At 47.1% G+C, this 27,797-nt stretch overlaps 1 protein-coding gene across 4 annotated transcripts; it reads right to left on the reverse strand.

Moving 5' to 3' along the window:
* Positions 1-27,797, reverse strand: iqsec2b (IQ motif and Sec7 domain ArfGEF 2b). Of its 4 annotated transcripts, none has more exons than XM_062391321.1 (14): positions 26,004-27,797; positions 8,668-8,974; positions 8,250-8,567; positions 6,716-7,770; positions 6,470-6,631; positions 6,247-6,369; positions 5,968-6,134; positions 5,578-5,717; positions 5,354-5,479; positions 5,151-5,250; positions 4,896-5,057; positions 4,220-4,408; positions 3,962-4,011; positions 1-3,671 (listed from the first exon to the last, which is right to left on the reverse strand). In XM_062391321.1, the coding sequence occupies exons 1-14, from the start codon at positions 26,468-26,470 to the stop codon at positions 2,484-2,486; spliced, it is 4,554 nt and encodes a 1,517-aa protein (XP_062247305.1). In that variant the 5' UTR covers positions 26,471-27,797; the 3' UTR covers positions 1-2,483. The 4 variants fall into 4 exon arrangements, with proteins under 4 accessions (XP_062247305.1, XP_062247304.1, XP_062247306.1 ...); XM_062391320.1 differs by having other exon boundaries at positions 5,572-5,717; XM_062391322.1 differs by lacking the exon at positions 26,004-27,797 and adding an exon at positions 9,091-9,748 and having other exon boundaries at positions 5,572-5,717.

The raw sequence follows: 27,797 nt of genomic DNA on the forward strand, positions 1-27,797 counted from the left end.
TCGAAGCAGACTTTAATATCACATGAAAACCCCACACAGAGCCAACTTCACTGCAAGGACACTTTAATTTATCAGAAGCAATAAATATTCACATCTCAATTCTCTATTCTTTCAGTACACATTTTACAAATACAAAGAAAAAAATTAAACTCATTTGTTTAAAATAATATCAATAAGTGCACTGACATATACTCTTTTTTGGGCTTTAATAATTTATATCATGGTAACTCATTCTCTCACCTTCAGTCGGAAATAATAAGAAAATGAAAAGAAGTCAGTATTTCCTTTTGGCTAACGTCTTCTGTCCCTGTCCCTCTTTTATATGTACATACTTAGTGGCACTGACATGCACGCACCTGAATGCAGACAGGGAGAAGATCATCCCATAGTTAATATAAGAAGACTATGTATAGTATAATATGTACATTCAGGTTTATACAGTACAATCTATTCAATAAGTGCAGATATATTCATGCAAGAAGAGTCAAAAAGGACACAATAAAAAGAAAAGGCTAGCCAACACATACCTATAAAATATTCATCTGACATTCATGACTCTCTTCACATCTCTGTAAAAATCCTTCTCATGAGGATCCGGATCTCCTTAAATTTCTTCTTCAACTTCTGTAACTTGTTCCATAGATTCTCTTATCTTAGTCCGCACTGATTCATCCTCTCCTGAATCAGATTATGTGAAGTGTTCTCTCTGTGATTTATGGCACTGGAGGTAAACCATACCAGTGCTTCATTTCAACTTCAAAAATTGCAGTAGCAAAAAGGGACAACACTTATACGAAGCCCACAGTAAAAGAAAGGAAATACAGTTTATACCTGCAGGCTATGTTACATTCTTGACATATGTTGTACTTTTCTTTTTTAAGCGAGGAGCCCTCAGCAGGATGCCAAAGCATCAGGAAATATGATAAGAGATTTCTTAAGGTGGCAGAAGAGGGAGGATTAGAAGAAGGCCATTTCTGACTTAAGACATCACGTGTGCAAAACCACAAAACCTCATGTAAAAGCGTGCTTCTTCAAAACATGGAAAAACACACAATGGCTAAATCAGATGACTGCAGATAAGTGAGCGGAGGTGCCCTTTATAATTATGAGGGGACGGCATTTTCCAAAATCCAGGTCTTTTTCCCACAATCAAATTTTTCTTCCTGTACAGGGAACCTCATCAAAATGAAAAAAAAAGAAACACAAACTCAGATCCATTCTAAAAGTTCTAGTTTTGATGATCACACTATAAGAGAACTTTTACTCCCATGTGCTCCCATCATAGAACAGAAAAGCAGGAATATTGTCGGTGTTAACTAATTTGAACAAAACTAAATCTCATTCATTATTTTCCAACAATCAATGATACTAATTATTAAAAGATGAATTCAATGGAAACCAAAGTACAATGGAAATAAATCAAACTTCACATATTGGAACGCCCTCTCATCATCGTGACAAGCCGAGGGAGTTTATATGTGCATATACTCTCTATAACCATGTACAAACATCTGCTGATATAATTTATCACTGATCAAAACAATTATTGGACAATATTCATCACTCATAGCATGTATAATATCAATAAAACAGCAAGAAGGTTCAGAAACATTAAAATATATTATTGATTGTATCGGTAATTCCCGTATACCCAACGGGGAATGCATTTTAAAGCCAGGTGGCTCCTGTTGACATGTAAAAGACCATTTAAGCAAAAGACTGTCAGGAAACTGTGCACTGGTTTTAAAGTTTAAGACAAAGCAACATATCTGAGGTCTTCTTTAGAAAAAAAAAAAGATGCTTGTCAGCAAAGCAGAAACTGCGAAAGTGGACAAAGACATCATGAAACCAGAGAAATTATTGCAAAGTCAAGGGAATTTTTTTATGCAACTCTCTGCTATTTAAATGCCAAACTCCATTGGAATGCATTTGGTGGCTTAGTCTTTATTTACATCCCCATGTAAGCAGCTGGATATATATTTATACTGTGTGTGTGTATATATATATATATATATATATATATATATATATGGTCTCTGTGTTTCCAGTGTCATATCATCACACTCGATTCTGAAAACGTAAATGGTCTCACACAGACTCAACTAGATTTCAGACAATCTAAATAAATATAGACGTAGTTCCGTCTTAGATTTCATGGCTATATACTTTTTTGACTTCTGTGTGGAATGGTTGGGGGGGTGTTAGTTCTTGTCGGTGTGCATGTATGTGTGTGTGTGTTCTTATGTGTTCAGGTTTCATGATGTGTGCAAATGTTATTTAACTCTGGCTGTGCTTTTTTATCGCCTCCTACATATGTGGGAAACGGAGGTGAAAGTAGCAGAGACGAAGCAAACTGCGTTTCCTCTTGTCAGTAGCGCTGCTGCTGTTGCTCTCTGTCCTGGCAGACTTGGATCTCGACCTCGCTCTGCCCACCTCCACCACTCTATCATCTGACCTCTGACCCCTGTGGCCCCACATTCTGCTCATACCACGGTACTTATCCGGTTGATAGGCTTGGATTTGGAGCTGCCCCCTGTACCTGTCGCTCCAGCCCCCGTCACCTGCGGCCCTTGCTGAGGCTGCCCGGGGTGCTGGGGGGGGTGAGGGGAGAGAGGTGTAAGAGGGGTAAGGGGGGACAAAGGGGGGGGTAAAGGGGAGTGCGGTGGGGGAGGGGGGATGGAAGAGAGAGGAGGGTACTGGGGCAGATACGGGGCGACGGTCGCAGCGTGATGTGCATTGACGGAGGCGGACGGCAGGTTGTGGGGCAGAGTGCCGAATATGAAGTGTGTTTGGTGGGTAGAGTGGCTGCCTGGGTGTGGTGTGTGTACGTGTCCGGGGTGGGTTTGGGAGTGTGCGTGGGGGTGGGGGTGGGGGTGGGAGTGAGACAACGTTAGTGGAGGTTTGGTGCCAGGGACGCCGCCCCCTCTGATAGAGTGTGTGGGCTGCGCATGGTACAGGGTGAACTGTGGGTTCTGGGAATGCTGGGAGAGAGGAGAAAGGGGGGGGGGACACCCCACAACCATGTTGGCGTAACGACCCGGCAGCCCATGCTGGGAAAGCTGGGAGAGATGGGCCAGCTGCGGGTGCGGGACGTGCATTGGGCCAAGCACTGGACGACAGGGTAGTGGGCCTCTGTGTATAGTATGAGTGGCCACCCCTTGTAAAGGAGGGGCGACAGCTTGCATGTGGTAGCGATGGTGATGGTAGTAAGGTGGCGGGGGCTGCACGCTGCCCACGTGACAGTACTGTGCGTGCAGCGCCTGGATCTTGGAAGGCCCCCCCTCCAACTGGCAAAGCAATGAAGGGGAGTGAGGAGGGGGCCCTCCCGTAGTCAGTGGGGGGACAGGTGCGGGGTAAGGTGGCCCCGGTGGAATAAGGGGCCCTGGTGGTTTGGCACGTTTGCTGCCGAATAGGGAGCCCAGGAAGGAGCTGCTGTTGTTGTTGCTGCTCCCCCCAGGGCCGCTCCCCGCTCCTGCTCTCTCTGCACTGCTGGAGACTCCCCCAACTCCTGTCCCAGCAGTGGTATGTTGCTGCCCCGGCCCACCCCCCACCCCCGATCCGGGGCTCAGGATGGGGCGGTGAGGCCGGAAGTCTTCTGTTCCATAGCAGCCAGGAACCACACCTGGCACTTGATAGCGCTGGTGAGGCTGTGGGCTGCTAATGATGGATCCCTGCGAGGATAAAGTCATGATCATTCTTTAGAGGAGTGCAATTTAGCTCCTGTTCCCACTAACATCTTTATACACAGAAAGTATTTCAGGAGAGGAGAGACATGCTGGGGATGATGTGAATGCTCACAGCCATGCAGAAGGTGACAGGCGCGGGACAGATGGACACACGCACATGCATGTACACGTACACACCATCTATATGTACACTGTACACACACTGAGCATGCTCAGGAAAATAAAGCACGAGTGAGGGGAAATGTAGGTCTACTAAAGTCTACATCTAGACTTACTTCCATGGTACTGTCCAGAGAACCAACACTGTTCCTGCGACCACGTTTCCCTGCACCCGACCAGGAAGAATCATGTCAGCAAAGAGTGGAAGGTGGAAATATTTATTTATTTATGAAAATAAGATCTGTATATGCATGTGTCTGAATTTCAGCGAGAAAGAGGAACAGGATGTAGCAATAGAAAAAGAGATCAGAGCTACAATTCAACCCAGCTGAAGGAAATGGAATTTTCACCGTCTCCGAGGCTCAGTATCTCACCTGTCTCCGATAAGTCCCTGAGAGATGAGCTGAGCGCTGTGCGCTTCAGACCGTCACCCACTGAGTCATCAAAACTCGTCCTTCCCAGGTTGCCGTTCACAAGATCACTCTTCCCTCCCACGCCTCCTCCAACCCCACCTCCAGACAGCAAACTGGGTCGCATCACACCTTTCTGCTTCTCCAACTCCGCTGTGAATAAACGCAGAGGGCACAGGGGAATTCAGAATGGGAGGGAGACACGGCACGCAGGAGAACAAGAAGCCATAAACCGACAACAAGAAACAAACAACTTTCATTATCCTCATAAACACAGCTGTGGCGGTACTCAGATGAGCACATACATTCACGAGGCCCAACAATCCTGTTGAATGTAATAGACAGATAGACAGACAGACAGACAGACAGACAGACAGACAGACAGACAGACAGACAGACAGACAGACAGACAGTAAGACAGACAGACAGACAGACAGACAGACAGACAAGCAGACAGACAGACAGACAGACAGACAGACAGACAGACAGATATGCTTTTGCCTAATGCTGCTGACAGACATACAAACAAACCAACAAATAAACCAATGGACAGGTTTGACAAAGGTAACTTCCCTGGCGGAGGTATGATGCCTTCAACAAGTTTCAGTTCAAAGTAACTACCAGTAGATGGGGCACTTACACTCAACCCTGTATTTCTCCATCTCTTGCACTTCAGCAACGCTCTCCCTGAGGTCGCTCACAAAGCGGGTGCGATCTTGCTGACTGGGTGCCATGAAGACGATAAGAACTTTCCTGTCCCCTCCCATGGCTGATGAGGTCAGGCGGATTCCATGAGGGTAGTCTAAACACAGACGGAGGGGAAACATAAGCCTTAAACACCACACAGGGTCACTAAGAATAGTTAAAATGTGCAAAAGGACAAATGGCTTCTTACACGAGTTCTGGAACATGTTCACTTGCATCTCAACCAAAGGGAACGATTGTCTGAAACTATAAGTCACTGAGGTTTTCTTCTTCTGGAAGATTTTGGTAACCTGTTGCACAGGATAGATTGCATATTTCAAACAGAGGCTTTTAGCTGAAATACGTCAGCTAGGAATCTGCCATGTCTTCAAAAGTGACGGATGTGAGTCTTACCACCAGAAGGTCGTTGAAGAGGAAGACCTCTCGCTGGTGCACTCCCGTCCTCTGAGGTCTGTTTGGGTCAGGCACCTCGTAGAGCTGGCAGCAACACACCAGCCTGCGATGGGGAAGGGACAGCACCTACATGGACAAATAGTAATGCAGGTTATACCTCCACATTATTGTGAAGAAACGCTTATAGAAAAGAAAAAGTCATGTTAGGGGTTACGGACACTCACAGGCTTCTTGCCCACGATCACTCTCTCCACAGCCTGCACTTGGGACACATGGTCATCATTGGTCCGTAGCTCCCATTTCTGTATCCGCTGGTAGATCCCAACCAGCAGGTCCCTGGGTATATCCTGACCATTGTCAACGCCTTGTGGGGAAGACGAGGAAAAATAGATTATCAAAACAAATCATACAGATTATCTAATGTGGGGAAAAGCAAGTTTCACACCAGAGGGAGAGAGACAAAGCTGGTTAAAATAAAAAAGACACTTGCTATTTAAATGCTAAACTAATGTTCTGTGTTGAAAAAGCCAATAACATAAAAATTGAATATCAAAATATAAATATAAATATTAAAAGGAACTTTAAGTGTTTTATAATTTCATATGAATGAGCACCTCTCAAATTCTTGATGAAATCCTCCATTTTCATTTTCCTCTCCGGTTTGACGTTGGGACTGTACATGTCTGTGTTGAGGAGAATTATGGCAAAGGCCAAGATGAAGATGGTGTCCGGGTTCTGGAACTGCCGAACCAGGGTGGGATTACACACACAGTATCTCTGACTGCATATGAGACAGAAACAACAAGTGTAAACATGACACTTTCCATACGTCAGTCACAGACACAATCTTAAGCTTCTCTTGAGGAAACCCATTGTGTTCAACAAAGACCAACCTGAAAGCCTCGATGAGCCTCTCCACTTTCTGGGCTTCACCCTGAACTTTAATCTGAGCCTGGAATTTCCTCAGAGCATCGTCCAGGTCCATACCTGAGAAGTCCATCTCGTCCACCACGCAGCTGAAACACACAGCAGAGGTCACGGTCACACCTCCCATACTCAAGACCCTGTCGACAATCAAGCTTCCTCAATCTGATTGGACTAAATTGTCATACTCACTCTAAAACATCTTTGTTGAATTGTCTCTGCCGGTTACCAAGAAACTCTCCAATCATCTGCCTGCTCAGGCCCTTCCTCTCTAGGATAAAGCGAGCAATCCCCACTGGAGTGTCAGAGACAAACCCTCTTTCAATCAGGTACTGGATCCCTTTCTCTGGCTTCCTATCACAGCAACACAAAAACAGTTTGATTAGTTTGATTGCACCATCACGATCAGAACAACAACTGTTCAGTGCCACATCTTACTTGTTGTAGAGGTTGAGGCCTATGCGGTACTGACGCCTCTGCACCACATCGCTGTTGAAGGGCGGAGAGTCCCAGCTGTGGCGGCTCTCTCTCTGGTATGTCTGCTTGCCCAGAGGTGGTAAAGGTTCCCGCAGGCTGTCCTGAGATGAAGAGCCTGAGCTGCAGTTGACCGTCTCGTTGGAGTTGGTGGTGGAGTTGAGTGAGTCGTTGTCTCCGTCTGAGCAGCACGGCTGCTCCAGGCCACCGGGGGGCAGAGCTGTGGAGGAGGAGGAGGAGAGTGGGGTGGTGGGGGGCTGCTGTGGGGAGGAGGAGGATGAAGGGGTGTCTGAGTACTGATGGTGGTGGATAGGATGGTGGTGATGGTGGTGGTGAGCAGCCACCTGTTGAGGAATATGTGTTGGAATGGGTCTGCTGGGGGCCCGTATCTGACCCTGGGCCGCTGCAGCGGGGGCCTGGCGGGTGCCCGTGTTGGGGGAGTGTTTGAGGGTTCCCTGAGGGGAGCCAGCTCCCACCCCAGGCTCCTGCTCGAAGACCAGCTGTCTGCTCAGGGAGCCTCGGTCTGAACGGTCACTCATGTCCACTGAGCTGTCGCTGGGCGGCTCAATGGTGAGAAGAGGCAGATGTGCGCCCCTCAGACGATAGTCCCTGCACTCTGTGCATGGGGTGCTACGCCGGCTGTTACTGCTACCCCCTCCCTCCGTGTCCCTGCTGTCCTCCCGCCCTCCAACACCAACACCGGGGCCCCAGTACTCTGTATCTGTGCTGCTGGGGGCCCGGTCGAGGGACAGGGGTGACGACGGCATCCCATCGTCCATGTACAAGGTGACATCACTGTACGAAGTGGCCGTGCTGTCGCCGTGCATACTGAGTCCTCCTCCAGCTCCCCTGGCTCTTTCTCCCAGACCTCTTCGGGAGGATGGATTGCTGCTACTGCTCCACACACACTCGCCGAAGTCCTCGCTTATACCTCCACCCTCCCTGCTGCCCTCCTGGGAGTCATCGCGACCCGCGCGGCAGGTAAGGGCATCGTCTATCGAGTCGGCTAAGGACTTGACCTAGAAGAGAAGAGTGGAACGGGAGTTGTCAGGACTACATACACACACCCTGTACCTTTCTATTTCAGAGCCTCCTGTCAGAAAGACAACTTTAGTTCATTAGTTACATGTCTGAAATAGATGAGTACCAGATCAGATCTACACACACAATTGTATCTTTTCATGTGTTTGTTTGTTGATCCAAAATAAATGAACCCAATGAAAGTTGCTGAAGATCATGGAATTGATTTAATTTTCTTTAACATTTTTACAGATTAATTAATAGATCTCGATAAATAAAATCAGGCATATTTAGGAGAGTGACAATGTGGTGCTGCTTGACTGAATTTAAGGGGACATGGTGGATGTGTTCGCTCTACTGAGTGCTATCCTAGTTTATTCTATGTCTGTTTCCCTCTATACGAATAACTTTAAGATATTCACTGTGATTAAATGAACTTGAACTAGTTTTTTCCTGAAAGACTTATATAAATTGTTACCTGTTTGGAGAAGGAGTCCTCTAAGTGGGTGTAATCTCCTGGGCGGTCCGGGTCAGGGGAATGAGGAGGCCCGATGGCCACGTTGTGGGTGAAGCTGGTCTGTGTCTGGGCCTGCTGCTGAGGCTGCCGCTCATCAAACGAATACTGCAGTCTCATGTTGGACAGGATGATGCGGCGGGTCATGCGGCTCTCTGATGCGGAGCTTCGGAGGCGCTCAAAGTTCTTGTTCATGCGGTACTGTCTGAAAGCCGTCTGGATGATCCTCGCTGCTCGGCGACTTACGAAGGAGCCACCGTACTTTCTCTCCAGCATCTCCACCTGGCGTAGGGTCACATCACATACATGTTTAGTGCTCATGGCTTTCTAGGAAACACAAACATTTGGGACATGAATCCTCAGACCGACAGTACACGGATACCTTCTTATCCTGCAGATCTGTTGAGAGTTCATAGCTGTCTGAGAGGGCCTTGCATCTCTTGTTCTCCTCCTCCTCCTGCTTGCGGAGGGCCAGACTCGCAGGTTGGTGGCGTGTCCGTAGCGCCCAGGCCAAGCTGGCTGAGTTGGAGGTGGCCACGCACAAAGGGCCACGGGTTCCAGGGGCTGGGCCGCTGCCGCCACCACCGCCGCTGTCACTGAAGCGTTCTGAGCCACGCAGGTAAGGCGCCTGGCCAAAAGAGCTGTCCTTGTGGGTGCCCGTCTCTGGACACTGGGACTCTCCTTCCACACTAGGAAAGAGAAGAAGGCATTAGAATGGGTCAGTAGCCAAACGTTACACCAGACAAGACTGTTAAGAGCAAACTAGAGAATAAATGACAAAGTAGGTTTGTATATAAGGACTTACATGTAGACTCTAGAGCGGCGGGGGACTAACCATCTCATAGCAGAAGTCATGGTGAACTTGTATCACAGGCAAATCAAGGCAGTGCCAAATCCTGACAACATTCCCTGTGTATACTAATTGCGACACCGGTGATCCAACAGAGAGGCCTCTGCCCTCTACCTCCTCCCTTTAACGACTTCAGAGGATGAGTTAATGTGCTACTAGGCTCAGCAAAGTCTTGATTTGTTTATGCCTCCCTGTCTTTTACTGCTTCTCTCTGCGCAGCAGCGACAGCACATTTTCAGGAATCATCAGTCACCAAAACACACTCTGCCACATACCAGCAACACCACACTGACAGGAAAAAACAGGTTATTTCTGTCTGCAGCAGGTTTAGAACAGGCACCTGCAGCTTGCTATTATATATTTTGAGACCTGACACATGCATTTAACATCTCCTCCCAGAGTGACTCTCACTCAGGCTGTCACAGAGGCGGAACAAAGTCGAGCTGCAGACACAAAATTTGAAACCAGTTAAGTTTGTCTGGATACAAACTGGACGGATCCTTAACTGCAGTCGACAAAGCAAGAGCAGAAAATCAAAGAACGTATCCGGATTCAGGGAAGTCCAAACAGAAATCTCTCTTGTGACCCGCACAATATCCAGCCCAATAAAAAGTTAATGAGTGTGTGGGAGAAAAACTTTATAGTCACATGCTCCGCCTGTATTTCCTGCTTGTGTGAGCCACACCCCCCTCTGTCAGCTGTTTCCTGTACCATAACAAGACAGAGAGGAGGTAGCCATGGTCAGGGATCTGTGTGTGTGTGTGTGTGTGTGGGGGGGGGGGGGTTATTCTGCTCATGACTGAAATGGTGCCTTCGTTGATGTTGATCATTTTGGCTTTGCAAAAAATCCGCTCCTATTTCCCTCCGTGAGCTGTCACTGATCCACCAGACGTTTCCTGTGTTGGACTTTTGTCGCTCAAATAAATGGACGTAAAGCCTTCTAAGGGAACATGGACATATCTTGTAGGAATTGTAATTGCTAACAGGTTTTTATCTTGTGTATAATACAACTGCAATACAAACACTGCAGTCACTTCCCGGAGAGGAAGGTATACAATGAACGGTCTCTCGGCAGGAAATCCTGTGCCCAGCAACACATGACTCAGGCTAAATTAATGTTGAGTCTAACAATAACTTCCAATATGTTGCATAAGCCCACTGATAAAATGACACAACTCTGACACCTACAGGAAAGTGCACATCACCACAGCTACTATAAGGTAAACATATTTAACAGCAAACCCACTTATTGATAATTAAAGAATTTGCAAGAAATCCATCACAACATTAACAAGTTGTGTTTTGTTTCCTTTTCAAAACTAAACCAGTTACAAGCAACAAGTCATTTTGCACAACATCTCTCCCTAATGTTTTCTTCTTCCTTTGCATTATCATCTTCCATTCCTCCTCCTCCTCCTCTGCTCCTTAAATAGAGAAAGTGAGGAGGGGGGGGGGGGGGGTGCTTGGTGACGGTTGCTGTGGGACCTCGGTGGGCGGTGAGGCAGTTGTTAGGATGAGAAGCGTAGTTGCCATGGCCACGTATTTGACTGTTCTCACTTCTCACCATTGAGGTGGGTGTTGAAGATGCTCCACAGGTTGTGAATGACAGCCGGGCTTAATACTTGCCCTTTTTAAGAAAACTGTTAAAAAACGAAATGTATCCACACGGAAGCAGCCACACAAATACTGTAGATTGTCAACAGCAGAGGCCTGAATTAACACTCTCACTCTGGGGGGGCCATTTAATTATTGTTTTTGGATTTAACGTTGTGAAAAGAATATTCTTTCTATCCTTCAGAGCTGTTTGAAACATGTCCTTTGAAGGGATGGAAGTTATCCACACAGGCGAGGCAGCACGGTGCCAACAGGTAGACGCTGCAGGCGTCGACACAGCCCAACGTTCTGTCATTCACATCAGCAGGCACAGATGGTACTTTCATTCAACTGAGTCACAGAAACCGCAAATACATGCAACACAGCATGAGGGAGCCACGCGTCTAGAATTGTATTAAATTGCAGTGAAGAAATATGACTGCCTTTATCTCTATATCCATGTAAAAGTCCAGCTGTCACCTGTTCACATGTCATACAGAAGGAAATATGTCAAACAAGAGCGACATCTGCCACCGTGGTTCAACTGTATGATTATCTGCAATGGTGGATGTAGGGTTTTTTTCTAAATCAGGGGCCATAATTTACACAGGGGGGCCAATTATATATTTAACATCCATGCACTGATCCTGATTCAGTACACGGAGGACATCTCAGTCGTTGTTCACTTTTTTCACACATCACTGATTATATTTTGAGAATTGTTGCTTGTTCCTGCACATTGTGTACAAAAAAGCCGAAAAATGACAACTTCTTAACGAATTTCTATATTTATTGTTAGTATTGTTGCCACTTCAGCGGCCAATCAGATTAGGCCAACCAGTACTCCCCCTGGCCCCATCCCTGGATCCACCCCTGTCATATAGTATCAGTTACAGTCTATTTCTTCAGATTGCCTTGAGAAAGATTTCCCCCTTTTTTAAAGCCTATTAACGCTCTCCAGGTTTTTCAGGTTTTGTTAAATACAAAATATGCAAATTTGACTTTGGTTATGTTTTTGCCTGTTGCCACAGCCAGGCAGAGATGTGTGGTGCAAAGAAGGTGTGGACGATATCAAGGTTAAAAAAAAAATTGTTGTCTACAACATGGTTGTGGCCATATCGCAGCTGACATCTGCACCTCATTATTTATGTAGGAAACCCTGTATTCCAGTTACAGTGGCAGAGAGTGGTTCTCTCTGGAGGCCGCCTCGTAAAATAGAGCAGCCCAGACCGTCTCTACCTGCAGCCATTTAATTGGAGCTGGAGCAGATGGTTGAATTCCAATAGAGCGATCACTGATGGAGGTGAAGGAATCGAGGAAACAAGCAGAACTTGATAAGAGAAACTGGGCGTGTGTGCAGCAAATTACGATGTCAACTCTGTGCAGATCCCAGACTCGGGCCCCCCCCCCCCCCCCCCGATCATACAATATTGATGTGCTGTGTGTGTTTGTGCACGCGTATGAAAGAGCGGCAGTAGGTCTGACTGTGTCAATCGAACCCGCAGCAGGACATGGAGACCGGGGGATTAACCTCTCAGCCGTCTGCCATGGAGATGCCAATAACTGCATCGATCGGTCTGTTTACTCGTTTCCACCTGAGAGTTCACTGAGTGGAGTTATCTTCCATTGTCTCATTTCATCTCCAGCGATTTGTGTCAATTCTGTTTCCAAAGCTTATTATGACATCCACAGAACCCCCTGTGGCTCAAATGGGAACTATGAATTATAAAGGAGGCAGAGAGGCCCTCAGCAACATTGCTTTGGTGAAGCGTGATCTGATATCTACCATCTCGTCAGGACTTTATTTTTATAAATGACATGGGGATGAAAGATTGAGACACAACCTTTGAAATGTTCCCCTTCAACCACAACAGTGTGTGATGTCTCTGTCACACGTGATCCCACTCGTTCAAAGGACCCAACTGAAAGGAGACAATCAGAATCATTCATGGGTCAGATTCCTCAGCCGCCAACACTCCGGGAGTCACTTCACCGTCTCAAGCTGCGAGCGTCCATCACACACACACACACACACACACACACACACACACACACACACACACACACACACACACACACACACACACACACACACACACACACACACACACTGATCACTTCTCAGACTTTCCAGCTCACCCAGACTCGGTGCATTCGTCAGCAGAGGATGATCTTTTATCTAAAGTAGTGAGATATAATTTAGAAGTCTTGTATAACTGAATTGTTTGAAGAGCGACAGAGGGATGCAGCTGAAAACTGGCAACGTTTTGCAAAGCACACACTTACACAGAGGATCTCTGACAATGAAGCAGAGCAGAATGACGAGATGTTAACCCTCCTTTAAAATAATGACTTCTCCTTCCTCATTCCTTTGCAAAGTGAAAGTTTCTACTTGACATCAGCTGCAGCAACTTTCTGAGACTCAGTGTGAAACTGCATAAATTGAGGATTTGGCCTCTTCGGAGTTTGGACCCAAATATAAAATCACGCTAAGCTGACAAATCCTCTTAACACACAGTCAAACGAACGCGACAAACTATCGCAGCAGTGTTAGTATTGAGAGCTAATGTATTTAGGAGTTAGGAAGTGATTATGTGATTTGTTTTACGGCTGTGTGCATTGTCATCGTGACAGTTTGACAGATTATCAAGACTTGTGTGATCTCAGCTGATCTCAGCTCTGACCGGCTGGTATCCAGCCAGTCACACAGGAACCTGTCGATTTGCATTCATCGCCATTCGTGCGTCAGTTTCATACAGAATTAAATTTCTCTTTTAAACACGTACACGACAACATGTTGTACAAGCTCTCTGGTGATTTGGTTACATCATAACTGCTGGACAAAACGTTTTTTAAAAGTGAAAGAAAAGTGGAAATTAAGCTTCTTACCATGCTGCTACTGTCAGAGAAAGGTCCCACACTAACCGGAGCAGCGTAATAACACACCCTCTCTCTCTCTCTTTCTGACTCGCTCTCACGCACACTCTCACTTTCGCCCTGCAAAGCTGTGCAGGCTACATTCTTGACAGTTGTTTGAAAGCTGCGCTCTGTCCTCTCCACCCTCCCTGCATCACATGCACAAACACATTTATTACACAACACCAAACCAAGTGAAAGCACACAACACCACAGAACAGGTAACGACAAGTCGACGTCTTCAAGTGAATTATTTATTGAAAACAGTGGATGAGAAATATCAGAAGTGCAGATTGTTTTATCTTTTATCTTTTGAGCGGCTGTGGCTCAGGGGTGAGTGCGGTCGTCCTCTAACCAGAAGGTTGGTGGTCTGATACCAGTATACCCCAGGTACACGAGTTGGAGTGTCCTTGGGCAAGATACTAAAAACCCAAATGGCCCCTTCTCATAGAGAAAGTGCTGCACATAGATGCACTGTATTAATGTTAAGTGCTTTGAGTGGTCATCAGAGAGAGACTAGAAAAGTGCTTCATGAATAGAGACCGTTTTCAATTTGAATATGAATACAGGACCTGTCATTGGTTAACTTGATGGACTGATTGCATAAATACATGTGAGAGCAAAGACACATGGGTAATCTACTGAAGCAGATGAGATGGTTGACAAAATAGTCATAGAAATTCATCACAATACTGTCAAATTGTAGTTTTCTGTTATAAATACATATTCTAAATTGGATGTAAATCAATTTCCTCTGAGGTTTAGTAGCTCATGTTGCAGCAATGGAGCTTCTGCATACACTGAATGTGCTGAATTGGAATTTTGCATGATTGAATGCCCCGTGAAATCACTATTTTTGTATAAATTTGTCTTTTTTCATCCGAAGTATAAGATAACAGTTTTTTCAACAGTTGCAGCAATATGCTAATCAGATTAGCAACAATAATGGCGTCTGCACTGTGCGTTCTGCAGGAGAAGCACTCGCATTCAAGGATTATGTGCACCACAGGCTCAATATATCACTGCAAATAGATTTTCTATAATTATTTTTTTGTGTGTGGATGAGTACATTGTGCTTGAGGTACAGACCCCGTGTTTACGAGCAGCGTTTCACTAAGACTGGAAATCACCTTCAGACATAAAAAAAAAAGAAGAAAGAAATGAAGTCTCCCCGGGAACTAGAGATCTTTATTTAGTTCAGAATTAAATCAACGAGATAAATTTATTCAAGATCAAGAATAAACATGACAACAGACAAGAGAAGATGTATGAGATGTGTAGGAACAGTCAAACGAACATGTTAAACAAAATGCATACATATACGTCATACAGAAGTCGGGCTGCTCTGGTGATGAAGAACTGCTCTATAGGGACGGCACTGTACACAAATGTGCACAGATAACAAGCAGTGACTGCTGAGCACATCCAAACTGACACCACTGAACCAGTGGAGCTGTGATAAGCACGAGGAGTGTGACAGTAATGAGCAGACATAAGTTATGCATTCTGACAGCTTGAAGAAAGACACTGCACAGAAGACGGAGAGAAGACTAATCATGTGACGGATGAATCAGGGACAACACAAATATAAATAGTCCCAACAGGACTAGTTGCATGCGCCCCCCCCCCTGCTACAGAAGCTGTTATCGGTGCACAGTGAGGTCTCCGTTTTTCCTGGCAGCATGAAACTGGGACGGTCTCTTTCACAGGTAAATGGGCGAGTTGGTGAGCGGGTCAGTCACACCTCGGCTCAGCGAGAGGAGGGGCTGCTGCAGCCTGAGGCAGAGCAGCAGAATTGATGGGCTCGCTCATCCTCACCCCCCCCTCTTTGGAAAGCAACACGGGACAAGTGAAAACACAAGATATATCCGCCGGGCGGCAGACAGGCAGGACGAGACGGAGGACAAGAAAAGAAAGAGAGCGAGAAAACAGCGTGAGACACAAATAAGCAGAAAGCAAACACTGTAGGTACACACACACGAACACAGGATAGAGCGGGGGGGCTTTATTAAAAACACTGGGTGCATATGGACAGCAGGGGGGTCTTTCAGGCCATTAGATGGCAGTGTTGCGGCATCATGCGCTGATGTGTCAGAAGACAGCATCAGTTGGAGGGACAGATGAGGGAGAGAGAGAAAGAGAGAGGAGGGGGGAGGGGGGGGGTCCACCAGGTTCACTTGTGACTCTGTTCCCCTCGGCCCCACGGCACATTGAAGATAACTCTGAGGAGCGCTGTGTTTATCAAAGGTTGTTCAGGCGCCCCCACTCCAGCTGCGAAGGCCCCGTCCCAATTCCTCTCCCAGAGCCCGACCCCTGGACATGAAGGGCCCTTCACTGGGAGACAAAATCTTTCCTATAGGAATTGAGACACCACTTGCTACCTCTTCAGCAGCCAACGTTAGTATAGTGACAAACAATATCATATGATATTTCAATATAACGTTGGTCCTGTCCATGCAAACTTCTTCCCGACACTGAAAACATTACAGGGGAAGTTTTTTTTCTTCATACTTGGGACACGGGAGTTACAAATGTAAACAGAATATTAATGACTTGGATGAAAGTAAGATATTCCGCTGGATCGAAACAGTTTTTCATGGTTGATTTGACAGATCTCCTTCTTATATTGATAAGCATTTTACACACAGCGGTCTCCATGTGGATTTTATCTGTCTGTTACTAAAAGATTCAGGAATATCCATCCACCCCTTTGTTTTTAGTTGGGTCCTGAATTCACTACTGTTGAAGGGCTAGATGATCACTCCCCATGCATCACATGGAGAGATGGGAAAACACTACGTCAGGGCCACGTGCAAAATGAAGGGGTCTGTCCAAGTGACACGGCCGAGGGAGACACCTGGGAGTAGTGAGAGGCTCTTAGCTGTGGGGGAGGGGGGTGCAGGAGGTGAGGCAGACACACGAGGATGCAAAGGAAGTGGTGGTGACGACGGTCACCCTGCGTCAGGGAGAGCTGGAGGTTGTTGACAGGCGTTGGGAGAGTTGCAGGTGAATTGCAAGGCTTCTAATGTTTTTTTCATTTATGGTGTCGTACTCACTGTACTCAGGCCCAGCGGCGGCCCTTACCTGTGCTCCTGCTGCTGTAAGCTTTGGTCAGTGGAGGGGCAGCAGTACTGATGGAGCCTGCCGAAGCTGTGAACAGTCAGACTGGCAGGGAACGGAGCGGCATGGGCAGCTGTGGGAGTGCTGGGCGCCGAGGTGGGCTGCCCTGAGATAGACGGCGGCCGGACACTGACGGGGGGGGGGGGGGACAAGACACAGACACAGACAGCAGAGAAACAAGACACACAGACAGTCAGAGCCAAAGCAGAAAGAATGACAGAAAGAAAGAGAGAGAGAGAGAGAGAGAATGCACATTGATTTGAAGCTGCACATTGATAGAGAACAAGGAATGGAACATTCAATAGGACAAAACGTTGATGTGCAACAATTCTAGACAACAGCAAGAGATCACAGATACAGGTGGTTTTCAAGAGAACCGTGGAGAGTCTAGGCGAGTTTGAAAAGATTGTGCAAAGCTTTTAAATAAGAGTTTTGTTCATGAAACTCCAACCACTGATGAATCACGCCACACAAAGAGTTATCCGGTGGAGCAGCCTGTGCGAAAATGGGAAAAGCACTTTCTGTAATGCATGCAAAAGTGCACATGTAACACAAAAGCCTCTCCGCTGCCCCTCTACTCTGGCAGAAGTTAGAGATGTTCCATCTGCAGACTGCGAGCGAGCAGCTGAAGAGTGAGCAGTGGTTGAGATTAGCATGTAAATGGCTGGTTTCTCACCGGGGCCAGCTGCTGTCAAGGACACGCAGTCCCTGGCATTTTAGTATGGGAACACTTTCAAGCCCTCTTTTACACAGCGTGCTCGGGGAGGGGGGGGGGGGGCAGGAAATGCTGCGACACTTAGGTGACGTGCGGCAGTTTGGCTGCTTGTTTCATGGGCAGATGCAAAAGCTGAGAATATAAGAGTTTGTGATTCGCTGGAAAGACATGAGCTGCATGGAAGAAACCTTCAATCAATATAATAATGTCTATTAGAAACAATACACTGACCCACAAAGCCCACATACACCATACTAACCCTAAGTACTGTATTTATTCCTGTCTGATAACCATCTCATTAAACCTCAGTGCCCAGTTGCTTTACAAAACCCCAAAGCCTTATACTCATGATGTTAGTTTCATTTGGATCTGCACCAAATTGCACACACTCATAGATATCAGTCCCACACTAACAAACTGGTAATTACTATGATCAATAAGACCGGGAAGGAAGTGTTCAAAGATGGAGTGGGATGCTGTTATTTAAAAAATCATAGAATAATGCAAACTTGAATATTCTACTCCTACTACCCAACAGATGAAAAGACAGTTCGGGTTTGACAGGATTTCAACTCGGCTCTGATGGAATGTGACGACATAGGTCTGACACACAGAACAGAGCTGTGAGTTTAAACCGGAGGAGAAGGAGAGTGAGAGTGTTTAAGGTTATAATCACGTAGGCGGACGCTCGTTCTGCTTAGTGCAGATGATATAAAGTTCCAGTTTAATGAGATTAATCACCTTCTTGTTTATTCCTTTTCATAAAGACGACAAAAGTTTCAAGGTTGATTATAAAAGCCAAGATTAGATGATGGAGCCAAATATCCTGATAAGATGTGAGGCGTTAATTTCTCTCTATCAATACGACCGTGTGGCCGAGAGAGAGAGAGAGAGAGAGAGAGAGAGAGAGAGAGAGAGAGAGAGAGAGAGAGATAGGGAATATTCCGAACAAGTGAACCCTCTGACCTGCTCAGCTTTGGATGGAGATATGAAGAGAGGCAGAGGTGCGGTTATGTAAGCTCGAGCCTTGCTTATGCACACTGTGGGATTTTTTTTGAACTGCCAAGATTTGTATTTTACCAGCAGTAACCGATGCCTTCTGTTGGAGAAGTTCCCCAGAGTGGCAAGTGTTGAAAAGCCCATCGAGGATCTGAAATCCGCTTCTTGAGCAGTTATGCCTGAATCCCAGAGTGCCATAAAACACACGTACGCTTGCACGCACAATACCCCAGTCGTCCTCCTCCTCCTCCTTCTACTCCTCCATAGAAAAAGCCAAACACACACACACACACTGCCCACACACTCTCTCTCTCGGTAAATAAAAAAATCCCTCATTCTGTTCACAGATGCACAAAAAAAAAAAAAAAGTTAATAAAAGACAAGAGATGGAGATATGAATCGATCAGGTATTAGCAAAGACACCGGAAGTGCAGGTGGCACATTGGGAGAACGTGTGAGGTGGCGTTATGTATTTAAAAGCGCTGAGCTGACAGCGGATGGAGGCAGGGAGAGCAGTGGGAGGAGAGAGAGAATGCATGAGAGTGGGAGAGGTTGAACGCGGAGGAGGGCAAGGGTGAAAATAATCAGGAGAGGAGGGATGGAGGGGAGAAGGACATGGGAGGAGGAATGAAATCAGGATGTGGAGCGGTGATTGCTGCAGGGATCGAACCTGTGCACCCGTGCAAGGGGGTGTCAGCGTGTAGGTGAGTCTATGTATAGACGAGCGGGGAAAGCTGGGGCGAGGAGATCACACGGAGATCACCTGCTATTATTCTTTATGTTGGTATTTAACAAGTAACAAATAAGAAACCCAGCAAATCCACACCCAACATCCTCACGTGGATAAATGAGAGAGAATAAAGCAAATAAGTATAAATCATATTATTCACATTAAAGGTTCAGTGTTGAAGGTTTAGGGGAAAGGGAGAAATTGAATATGAAATAATCTTAGTGGTGTTTATTCATCTAAATTGTGTGAATTGTTGTTTTCCTCAACCTAGAATGGTTCCTTTATATTTAAAAACGTTATATTTACATCGGGAGCCGGGCCTCTCTACATTTTGTGACAACCTAAGGTTTCCACAGGTTCTCTTTCCTGTTTGGAAGAAGAAAGGGAGGTGGGGTTGTTCAGCTGCAACATGCAACTTCACCACTAGATGTCACTAAACTCTACACACTGAACCTTTAACCCACGATAATAACATTTACAGGAACAATCCTTATACAGACAAACTGGACTAATCCAGAGGGGAGGATTGGTAAATAGTAATAGTCTCTATTTATGTTGTTCTTCTCTTCCCATGATGTCCACTCAGAGTTTAGCCATTCACCCAATCACACACAATGCATCTACGTGTATGTAAAGCACCTCTTTGTCACACACCACTCACACACTGTTGTCAATTTGCGGTTGAGTATCTTGTGCAAGGACACAGGCGGAATGGGGAAGCCTGGGATCGAACCGTCGTCCTTCTGGTGAGTGGATGACCGGCTCCACTCCTGAGTCACCGCCGCCCACCATCCGAGTCCTTTAAACCTTCCAAGCCATCACAACACTGCAAGTAACCTGTAGAATGTGGACCTGCTTCCCTGGAGGGTACATTTGATTCTGACAGGGCGAGGACGTTCGGATCCTTTTCAGCTCAACAGAATGAGGCGGCGTCCAGAAAGCGCACTCATTACACATCCTGCATCAGATGTGATATTATAGACACTTCACTTTGAGATGGAAACGCTGTGGCTGGTTTCTATAGGAGCCTCTCAGCACCAACAAGTGTTTCACGAGGCCGCCCAGTCGCGGGGCCGCTTCCATTTGCCTCCACGTGGCTTTGAATCTGAAAATCTGTGCGTTTAACTGAGCCGTGGTTCTGTAGAGCCGCTCCACGCTGTGCTTTTTGGTTTTTCCATTCGCTGTCTGTGAAATGAGAGAGTGGGAGGGCACTGCGTCATCCCACCTCCAGCGTGTGACCCACCTGACTCCTGACGTTTGATAACCACACAAGCTGCGTTGTAGCCTAAAGTTAAGAGTGTGTTTTAATACAACCCCCCCCCACCCCTCCTCCCTTGCTCTTACACCAACCCCCCCCCCCACTCCCTCCGGCTTTCCACTGCGAGCTTGAGTCTCCTGCTGCTTGGCAACAGTGCGGACTGCCTGTGTGGGCGTTTGGCGTCGAGTGCCAGGCGGGTGGAGAAGGAGGGGCGCAGCTACAGTCAGGACTCGAACTACGCACACCAGGCACCTGCTGTATACCCTGTGAGTCGGTGGGCATGTTTAGGTGTGGGATTTCACCCGATGAAGAACAGTGGGATCTAATTGTATACGTGATGTGGGAGCCGCAGGAGGAGTAAATGAAGGAAATTAGATCCCCGCAGATCAGGATAAGGATCTATTTCAGATTTGAACTGAAAATCCCTGAGGTCTGAAGCGTCCGGCCTGAGAAGCTGAGTCTTCTCACAGAAACAGAACCCGTAAGCCGTGATAAATAAAAACGTTGCAGCACTCGTCTGTGTCTTCAATATGTCTCCTCCATCCCCGGCAAGCCGTCATTCACTCCTGCTTCCGTCTTTCACCCTGCTCCCACTCCTACCCTCTCTTCTTCTCTTCACTTCTCTCCATCTCTTCTATTCTGCGTCTCTCGCCCACAGAGTTCTTCACAGAGGAGCTCACAGTGTTCCCACGGTAACCAGTCTCCCTTTTTTTTTTTTTTTTTTTATTAATTTTTTTTTTTGCTTCTCGAAAACGTGTGCACGAGTGTTTGACGAACATCCCGCCTGGAGAGTCTCACTTAAATGCATTTCTTTTTTCTTTTACACTGGAAAGACAATAACGAATCAAGTCAAAGTAACAGCTGAGAAAAGACGATGGAGGAACATCTGATGGTGTGTGCGTGTGTCTGTGTGTGTGTGTGTGTGTGTGTGTGTGTGTGTGTGTGTGTATAGATCCACAGTGATCTTTCACCCACTGATGGATGGCCAGCAGGCTTAACACTGGGCCGTCGTCGCTAATGACAAAGCAAGTCCGTCAATCTCCGAGCTAATTGACCGTGGCTGTTGTTAGATGCTCTCAACAGCTTCTCTACACTGAGCAATGGAGGCCGCTCCAAAAAGACAAGGGGGCCAAGAGGAGGAGGAAGTTCTGGACCTCCACCGCACCCCTGGATTAGGTGAGGGCAGCTGGAGGTGGACGGAGGGAGGGAGGGTGGATGCAGATTCAGTATTGTAATTGCCTTGAGGACAGCTTTGCAGATCCACAGCAACTATGAATCACGCGGTGCTCCCGGGTCCAAGGACACTTCACTTCACTTCACTTCTTGTGGAAAGAAGTTTACATCACAGCTACAGACGTCACTTGTCTCCGTGCTGTTTCAAGGAAGTCAGGTCTGGTGGCGGAACAGAGAAGCAAGTGCAGGCGAGCAGGTCTGGAGCGGGAAGGTGACATGTCGGCGTCTTGACGGAGTTAACAGAATCACACATTGATGATAAGAGACGACCCTGGTGCTGTAAATAAAAGCCCTGTGCTTACAGAATCTGAATGTACACGTCATGTTCTGCCTCCTTTATGCTCCAACCTTCACCTGAATGCTCTGGAGATTGTCCTGTTATTAAATACGAGTCTGACTCAGACCATCTCTCTGCTGCGTCCTTTATAAGTGAAAAGCAAACTCGGGTTTCCAGACATGTTCCTGCAGATCATGTATGAAAACCGCTTTAAAGCTGCAACACACACCCACACACATGTTTTTTCTTTCACTTGCGAAACTATGGTGACAATTAATGATGTCACACAACTACAAGTGTCAAAAACAATCAGGTCAACAAGTCATCCCTCCAAAATGGACGCTACAAAATGATGCTGAGGTGTGAAGAGAAAAGGCCAGTGGGGGTGGACTGTACAAGTGCAGAGGATTTATATTCAACACAATTCAATAAACCTGTAGAAGGCAGTAAACACTGAGAAGAAAGAATTCAAAAAACATAAAACAATAACATGAATTTATATAATATGCATATCAATAAAAATCACTAAAGTTTGTGCATTAGGTTTAAAACCCTGAGTGCCTCATTGTGCTGAATATGAACTTCTGCAGAGAGCAAAGGTCGTGGGTCAGTCCACTAGGTGGGAGAAATGCATGCACTCATTTGTATCCGGTGGGTTCATAAAACTGAAGAATAGAATCTGATATTTTGTGTGAACACGTTCGAAGCCACGAAACACTCACTTCACTCAGAAACGGTGAGTAAAAGGCAAAAGAACACCACCCACCTCCTCTGACCTCCCACGCACACATCCATCATTCAAATTTACATCAAGCTAAACCGCACCACAGCGTTCATTAGCACCAATTCAGTATTCTAATTCTACGTGGTTTTAATCCACCGCAAATCCAGAAATAGATACATCTAAACGAGATGGAGATTCTGGAGAAAACAGCAGCTGCATTTCTTTTTCCTAAAAAAAGAAAGTTATGCCGAGTCCGGAGAGGGACTGCCTCCCATCTCATCAGATTGGAGCAGGTCAGTACAGGCTCAGCTGAGCTAACCCACACATTCGCCTGAGGCTCGATTCATTTCTCCTAGCGGTATCGGCTCAATCCTGGCAACTGGAGGATATGAGATACAGGTGACCATGTCCCAATGATCGCATATTATTAGTGGAATAAACAATACTGAATAAACCCAATCAGGAAACATAAGTGTGCTTCAGCCTCGAGCAGGAAAAAAGAGCAAGCGGGCGAAGAGAAACACAATAGGACAAAAGTAATTTCTGCAGCTTCTCTGAGTCATATCTGCAGCAGTGGGAAACAGGCACAGCGAAGGGGAGAGAGTGAGTGTTTACGTGGGTATGTGTGAATGTGTGAGGAAGAGAGAGAGAGAGCGAGAGAGAGAGAGCGAGAGAGAGAGAGAGAGAGAGAGAGAGAGAGAGAAGGGGTGTAGTAGGGGCAGTAAAGGGGATTTGGTTATGTGTAGTAGAACTTCACAATCAAGCTCCTCCGGAAACCAAAGCCCATTACTGCTCCAAATCCCCCCCCCCAAACAAGATTTAACGTCACTTTGGGAGGGGGCGGAGCCGATGCACACAGGGGCCTGTGTGGAGAGGAGAGGGGGGGGGTGGATGACGGAGCGGAGACACAAGCACCTCCGCCCGGCTCCAAAAAGCTTGTGAACAGTCACAGTCGGAGTGAAGAGAGAGAGGGAGGAGACGGCTCTCCCTCTTTTTTTTTTTTCCCTTGTTATATAATTACACTGTTCCACCGAGTTCCGGCATCACCGTGGTTGTCGCCAAGACCTCCAGCTGCCCCCGCCTCTCAGCCACTGAGCTGCATGAGGACAGCTGCATGAATGTATGTGGCACATAATGAAGGATATAATATTTCACTCGTACAGCGAGACCTGTCACCAGCTACATGACAGCCTGCGTGGCACACAGCACGGTCACACTTGCTTTTTAATGACGGACGCACGGGTGGTATTCTACAGTGTCTACACACACACACACAATCATCATCAACGTAAATATATATATATATATATATGTTCAGCTGTAATTATCACCCCTGGGCCAGTAGCGATGATGCTCTGGTGACACCAATTAATCTCGTGCACCTCCCTCCCTCTTTATTCCATTTTTGTGCACTCACACAAAGTGCACTCGTGTGACCCTCTCCCAAAATAACAACAGCAAAACATCTGCCGTGCTCACAGCGAGCCGTGGCAGCTACTCGGAGGAGGGACTTGACGTAAAATGTGACTTCACCCCGAGGCCCCAGACTCACATTGTTCACACTGCCACTAACAGGAGGAGAGCCATGAAAGAGAGGAGCATTTGGGACAGCTGTTTATCCTCGTGCCACCGGGAGAAGCCGGAGGAGAGGAGCGACTTTGTTTTGATGCAGTGGCATGGCGTAAACAAACCGGGGTATATTCAGCCTCCTTTGCGTGGAAACAAAATCGAGGGGGTTGTGTAATTCGCAGAGTGCACGGACCAAAGATGAGTACTCCTGCTGGAGGAGGAGAAACTAATTGGGCAAAAACAAAAACAGCTCTCTGAGCCTTGCCTTCTCTGGCCCAGACTCGCATTTCCCTCCCTCTCCTATACACAACCCCTCGGACAGATGGCAAATCAGTGTGTGTGTTCCACCTTTTCTCTTTTGGCCTGAGGCCTGCTAAGTAAGGTCGCTTCGTCACTTTCCTCCCCCTTGTCGTCTTCTTCCTCTCCCACATCTTCCTTCTGTCTCTCCCTCTGATCGGAGCCATATTTGAAAAGCCGACGAGGAGATTCACGCTCGCATCTGATCCGTTATCAGAGGGGCGGGTGTTGTTGCTGACCTCAGCTAATGGGCCAGTTTTTGGGGCCGGGCTGAGTCACAGCCAGACAGGGACAATATGGCTCAACTGTGTGGGTGACTCCTTATTAAATGTGACACTTCATTCGACGCGCTCGGGCTCGGGCCGGGTTTAGAGTCGGCCACGACCAGGAGAATAACAAGGGAGGTTCAGCAAGATCTACATTTGCAATCCCTCACTGTGATTTAACACCCACATAAATAACTAATATGCGTTTCTGCCTAATGACTGAGTCCCCCCCGGGGATGAGGGGAGGAGAGGCAGACAGCAGAGGAAGAGACGACTCCGATCGATGAGGGATTCAGTCAAGTCTGAATCAGTCTTTGATTAGGGGGACTGGGACTGTAAGGAAACAGACAGTGGGTGAAATCCAGTGATAATTGCTGAGATGAGTGTGTGGAGATGTTTTCATACGCAAGAGGACCAGAGGCTGCAGCTATTTCACTGTGTGCTTGTTCATTTTCAATCATTGCCCACTCACAAAGATTATATGTGTGCAGAACAAATAATGACTCTATCTGTGCCTGTGTGTGTGTGTTTGTGTGTGTGTGTGTGCGTGGTTAAGTAAAAGTGAGGACAGATGCCCTTGCTGTGTTTGCGGCACCCTGACTTCAGGTTATCCTTCAGCTTTAGGTGGAAAAAAAGAAAAACTGCTTTCACTTCAAGACCAATCAGCCTGGAGGTCAGAGCGCAGAGGAAAAAGAAAAACACAGTGGGCGGACTTTTCTTGTAGGAGGCTTCACTGGTCCCTAAAGTTCAAACCAACATAAAGAAAAAACACCCATAATCCTCCTGGTTTCCTCAGCATTCTACTATACCACTCCTACACTCCTCAGTGTGATCATTACACAAATCAAACCCTCTGCAGGGAAATTACACACAGCGTGAGGAAATGGACACCGTGAGCACTTATCATCACTGTAATCCTCCAGGATTTTTCATATATACACAATGGTGGTGTATTAAAATATCCATTGTAGGTTTAGTACCATTACTGCAGTGATATCTACGGCTGCGGCTGCATCCTCACATTATGAGGACTTAGCGTTTGAAGGATCTGTCACTTCAGATTTTGTGCACATGTTGGTCATCGCAAAACAAATCTAGAGAACCCTGGAAAAGAAGATCACTGTGACGTGAAGGTCAAATCAACAGGCTGCTGTGTTGGAGGAGAACTTACTTTCTACGCAAGGTGGAGCTGGCGTTGGTGTCTGTGCTGTCGGTGCGTTCGAGTCGGTCTCGCTCGGTGGTGGAGGAGCTGCAGGAGGGGCCTCTGGTCAGCCTGGTGTGGGTCCTCCTCTCCCTGCTGGGCCCTGGAGTTGTGGCTGTTGCAGTTGTCGCCTGAGGAGTTGGTGCGCTACCATTCCCACTGCTGCCGCCACCACCACCGCCACTGTCACGATGGATGGGGAGAGACAGAGGCTGGCTGTGGTTGTGGTTCTGCTCCGGGGTCTCCGAACCAGGCGTGCGCGGGTTGCGCTCCTGCCTCAGGCCCTGGTTCTCCTGGTTGACCCGGTCCAGCTGGCCCTCCAGCTCCTCGATGCGCCGCCGCTGGGTCTCCAGGAGCTTGGCCTGGTTCTCGATGATGTTGTTGAGCTCCAGGAGGTACTCCACTGCCCGGTTCGGGCTCTCAGGGCTGGTCTCCATGGCGGGAGCCCTGCAGCTGAGGGTGTGGCCTCCGCCGCCAGCCACCGCCACAGTTTTGACCCCCGTGGGGCCTGAGATCCACCCCCCCCACCAGCCCTGATGAGTGGGGGGGAGGGAGGGACCGACCGAGTCTCTGGTGAAGCTTCTGATGAGCTTCTGACGTTCACAAACAAGAAGTCACAGGGGATTAAAAGGTTTGAGAGTTTAAAGGTGACTACATATCCTCAAATGTGAGGGCGGGAAAGAGCATTACAACATCTCAGCAGCCAGTAAACATGTCGCGATGCCAAGAAGAGAATTCAAAGCTCAGAAAGAAGCTCAGGACAGCGTTAAGAAAAGTCTGATTCCCTGAAGTCACCGTCATCTTGAGGAACCTTGTGAAATCTGCACGGAGCAGTTCCAGAGTTTGTTGCATCATGATGGATCTAAACAAATTCTAACAGTAAACAGAGAAAGGCTTTTTAAGGACCTGTAATGACTTGTCTTTGTTGATTCTCTGAAGGAAAAAATAGATAGAGAGGAATAAGAAGAATATTAATTTATCCACTGACATGGGACATAAACCTGCTTATTTGCGTTTGGAACAAACGATCTCAGGTTTTGGTTTATTCACAAAACATCTCCGATACTTTTTCCGGGACGAGCAGAGGATGTGAAGGGGAAAGGGGTGGAGGGGTAATGAGGGGAGGGGAGGGGAGAGGGGGTCCTTTTATATTACCACTAATTAGTCTTATCAGGCGCTGTCAATCATTACATAACACAGACATCTCTGCTCCCTCCCTCGCTGAACATCCCCGCAGTCCGTCGCTTTCAACCCATGGCTCGCTGCGTCTTCAGGGCGCAGAAAGTGAACGGAGGCGGTTCGCGAAGTTCATTCTCCTGAGGTTGTAAGAAAAAAAAAAAATCCTCCTCTGAGCTCCAGAAAAAAAATACTACATCCCGCTGGTGTGCACCGATTCAGACGAGTTGTCCAAAGTGTGCGTCCCTGCGCGCTCTCATCCAAGATTTACGCACAGTTTACGCACAGGCTGATCTCGGAGATAAAAACTTGACACCTCGATCATCCGGACGGTTTATTACTCGTCCTATTGTCCAAAAGTCTTAATGGGTTCATATCTTTAATCTGTCGCCTACTTTTCTTCTGTGTTCGCTGCTTCTGATCTGGAACAAAACACGTTGACTTGAATTTCCTACTTATCTGAGTCGAGCGTCTCCCGCATCCTCGGGTCCGTTAATCCGGAGCAGCAGCGGCAGCGCGGTGCGTTTCTTCCTCTTCGGTCTTTGCACAGAAACACGCGGACGTTTCGCTGCTTTGCGAGTCTGAGCT

Source organism: Platichthys flesus, chromosome 7 (genome assembly GCF_949316205.1).
Source record: "Platichthys flesus chromosome 7, fPlaFle2.1, whole genome shotgun sequence".
Lineage (NCBI taxonomy): Eukaryota > Metazoa > Chordata > Actinopteri > Pleuronectiformes > Pleuronectidae > Platichthys > Platichthys flesus.